This window comes from Zingiber officinale, chromosome 2B (genome assembly GCF_018446385.1).
Source record: "Zingiber officinale cultivar Zhangliang chromosome 2B, Zo_v1.1, whole genome shotgun sequence".
In the NCBI taxonomy this organism is placed as follows: Eukaryota; Viridiplantae; Streptophyta; class Magnoliopsida; order Zingiberales; family Zingiberaceae; genus Zingiber; species Zingiber officinale.
In genome coordinates, this window is record NC_055989.1 from 90,412,120 (window position 1) to 90,416,290 (window position 4,171).

Consider the following 4,171-nt stretch of genomic DNA (forward strand, 5'->3'; position numbering starts at 1 on the left):
TATTATAGCAAATATAAATCGGCTCGTTATATTAAAAATTAAGTATAATTAACCCCCAGTTTTATAATATTAAAGGTGACTGATCCTACATAATTTTCATGATAAATTTAAAAAGCACAAATAAATCTTAAGGTGACTGATCCTACGTAATTTTCATGATAAATTTAAAAAGCACAAATAAATCTTCTCAGACGGTCCAATATTATAAGTGGTTCAACCACTGTAAACATACAAGTGGTTCGAACATCGTATACACATGAGATGTCTTGTATAAATTTCAAACTTGTGTAAGAACGTCCTACCTCTATCATAGCATTGTGCCCCAAGGTGCAGGGCTGAGATATTCATGCATCTAAGAAAGATAAGCGAGTCCATCAACATTATGTCACTCCTCAATTAGGTGACAAACTCAAGCTCAGCCCCTGTTGGACGAGCAACGTCACAGCAAACTCGAATCCAGTGCGCAACATTGCGCTCGCATGCGGTGAGCTTCGGCGTACTCACATGCAATGAGATCGTGTGCAACAAGAAGCAGTGTACTCAATGTTGCTTACCACAGAGATGATAAACTAGCTCGTGGCCATTCATAATGGAATTGTTAATCGGCAAGGACAGAATTAATAGAAGCAAAGCAATAATATAGAATTCGATTGTGAGAACCAGCAATCGCTAATTGTCAAATTGCGTCAAATGTTCTATGAAATAACATACTCTTGTTCTCAAACTCCATAAACCAGATAGATGGATAGCATAATAAGATAGCATAAACTAAGGGAGCAAATTCAGGTAATAGTAGAAATGAGAACTAAGCAGTGGCAGCAGTTCCAGCAGTAGCGGCCAAGCGCTTTCTTGCCTCCTCAATGATGCTTAGCTTGATACCCTTGCCTTTGGGAAGAGATATCCATGGCTTTGTTCCTTTCCCAATGGTGAACACATTTCCGAGGCGAGTAGCAAACTCATGCCCAGTGGCATCTTGGATGTGAACCGTCTCAAAGCTTCCCTTGTGCTTCTCCCTGTTCTTGAGCACACCAACACGGCCAGTATTTCGCCCACCAGTCACCATCACAACGTTCCCAACATCAAACTTAATGAAGTCTACGATCTTGTTGGTCTCCAAGTCAAATTTGATGGTGTCATTGGCTTTGATAAGTGGGTCTGGGTAGCGGATGGTGCGACCATCATAGGTGTTCAAATAGGGAATGCCCTTGTGTCCAAATCGGACAGATCTAACCTTGCATAGCTTGAACTTCAAGGGGAAAATGGATGATTTTAGTGCTTTGAAAGTTAAAATTCTCAAGCATAATGAGCAAATATCAGTTTAAACAACTAATTATCTTTCTATACAAATTATATTTTTACGTGCATACAGTTACCATCAACTCATTAAGCCTAAATACAGCAAGTAAATAAAATGAACCCCCATATCCTCACTAAGTTTGCATGTTTTGGAAGTATTTTTTGGTACAACTATTACAATTCCACATGGTTTGCTAGACAAGTAACAAAACATGAAAGAGTTCATGAGAAGTCATGATTAGCTAATTGGTGTCGTGTAGTAATTGTCATCAGCATTTTATCATGATATGCCCAACAAGTATCAGTAAAAGGAATAAAACACAATGTTGATACCTTAGCTTCTTCATCCCTAACAGAATGGAGACGGAAGCGCCCCTTGGTGTCATAAAGGAGACGGAAGTTCTCATTAGTCTTAGGAATTGACACAACATCTGCAGATTAACACCAAGTAATAAAACCCAAAACTAGTCTCAATAATTTTTCTTGCAGAATAAAACTAGGCACAAGACAATAAGTGTATAAGCCATTGAAGGGAAATTGACTACCTACCCATGAAACCAGCTGGATATGTCTTATCAGTCCTAACCTTTCCATCAACCATTATATGGCGTTGCATCAATATAGCAATGGCTTCACGGTATACAAGAGCATATTTCAGCTTGTTTCTCAAAATAAGTATCAAGGGTAAACATTCCCTTGATTTATGTGGGCCAGATGATGGCTTGGGAGCCTAATAGAGAAACAAAATTCATTAATAAATGTTACTGCTCAAAAAAGACAATATGAAAAAGAAATGTGGAAGGAAAAATTTATACTTACAAAAGCCCCACCAAGCTTGTCCAACATCCAATGCTTGGGGGCATTGAGCCGTTTCAGATGTTTCTTCAATCCTCTCGCCTGAAGATAAACACCACCAAAAACAAAAACCAAGGACGATCAAATTTCAAATAAAAACCAATGAGAACCAAGCAACAGCCATTGAGCAATAAGAATGCAGGAATGGGTAAAAACCTAGTTTTATAACGACTGCTCAAGGACCTACGTCTTTGTTGCAAATATTGGACCTTGAATCAATGATCTTGTATTTATAATCAAGCAGCACAAAAGAAAGTCAAACAAATTGTTCCATTGTAAGGAAGATGGTACAGCATTACACTGCGTTCCTCACGTTATTAGAACTAGAACTCAGAGGACAAGACACTTGTTTGCCTGAACCCACTAAATATAGGCAACAGGAAATTCTAATAAAATGCTCCACATTTAATTATCAACCCATATAACGTTTTCTAAAGTTTTGATAATGGTGATCCAGATCCGCGTGCAGCCAAACATAAAACAAAGTTAATTAACCGTTAAAGTATATCTCAAAAGTGGCAGAATTTCAAGTATTCTAACAGAAAAAGTATTTACAAAGGCAGTTAATAAACCCATGCCGAAGTCCATGAATAGGAGGTCGCTTATCTAAAATTGCCACCTAGAAAATCACATCGACTCAATACAGGCGAGACAGCCATAAGAGAAATGATTGTCTCAGCAGGAAAAAGAAGAATCATCTAGCACTTCGCTAGCATAATATCCACGCACTATCACAAGAAACTAGATAAAAATCAACACAAAACTCATAAAACAAGAAACTTTTCCACAAGGAGATGTGATTCAAAAGAAAAACAGATGGTTAATAAACCCGACAAAACAAACAACAAGCAATTTATCCAGACACACACAAATCAAGAGCAAAGAGATGCATCTAGAATCTAATAAGGTAGAGACGAACCATTGTAACGGATGTTCGCTCCTAGCTTCGGAGTAATTCCAGAGTTCCGCCTCACCTGTTGGGAAATCGGCAATGACACTTTCTGTGTCTAATATAGCTGGGAGAAAACCCTAAAATGAGCTAAATGACGATTTTGGGCATGATTGCGATCTTGGATCGGGTTTGAATCTTTCTCTGTAGGTTGTGGTCCGTCAAGCCCAGCCCATTTAAAGAGAAATATTTTATCCAAAATAAATAATAATTAAAAATGAGTCTCGTCCATATTATTTAAAGAGCATTAATCTTATGTCATAGTAAATTTAAATAGTTTTAAAATCATTAGATGCTTTGTTTATATTTATTTTCTCTACTATTCAATTTTTTATGGTATATGATTTTTAAATTCTTAGAAGACTCTCTTATCAATTTTACTAACAATATCATATTTTTCATATTATCTTTTATACGTGTTTACTCGAGATGATAAAAGACGAATATGCTCACTCAGTGCCTCCACCAATCCATTTATATGTGTTTACTCAAGAGAACATACAAAGAAAGGAATTGACTGAAAAAAAAAATTATTTATTTATTTAATTTAAAATGATTCATTTCATAATTTGTTCGTTCGAACATAAGACTAATAAAATTTTCATCCTTCTCATAATAACTCCCTAACGAAATTCAATCATCAACAAAAGAAATCACGGTCCTCACAACTCCCCCCAAGGAGCTTCGTAATAGGGTTGTGCAAAAAAATCGAGAAATCGAAAATCGAAAATCGAATCGAAACCGGTAGTTTACCGGTTCTGGTTAACCGATTAACCGGTTTTAAACGGTTCCGATTAACCGGTTTTTACCGATCTACCGGTCCGGTTTCAGTTTGGATTTTTTTTGCTGGTTTAATCGGTAAATCGATAAACCGGTTAACCGAAACCGGTTAAAATCGATAAACCGGTTATCCGAAACCGGTTAAAACACTCCCCTTAAAACTAATGAGCAATCACAATTTTTTCCAAATACTCCCCTTAACAGAAATTCAAACATAAGAGAAACCCGGAACGAAAAATATATACATCAACCTAGAATTTAGCCATTGATCCTGTCCAAGCGCTGAGTCGA

General features: G+C 36.8%; 1 protein-coding gene across 1 annotated transcript; it reads right to left on the bottom strand.

Moving 5' to 3' along the window:
• Positions 1 to 617: 617 nt before the first annotated feature.
• On the bottom strand, positions 618 to 3,185 carry LOC122046319 (40S ribosomal protein S4-1). Its single transcript, XM_042606947.1, has 5 exons — positions 3,071 to 3,185; positions 2,116 to 2,193; positions 1,846 to 2,026; positions 1,630 to 1,727; positions 618 to 1,246 (listed from the first exon to the last, which is right to left on the bottom strand). Exons 1-5 carry the CDS (start codon positions 3,071 to 3,073, stop codon positions 806 to 808), a joined length of 801 nt encoding a protein of 266 aa, XP_042462881.1. The 5' UTR covers positions 3,074 to 3,185; the 3' UTR covers positions 618 to 805.
• Between the last annotated feature and the right edge of the window lie 986 nt (positions 3,186 to 4,171).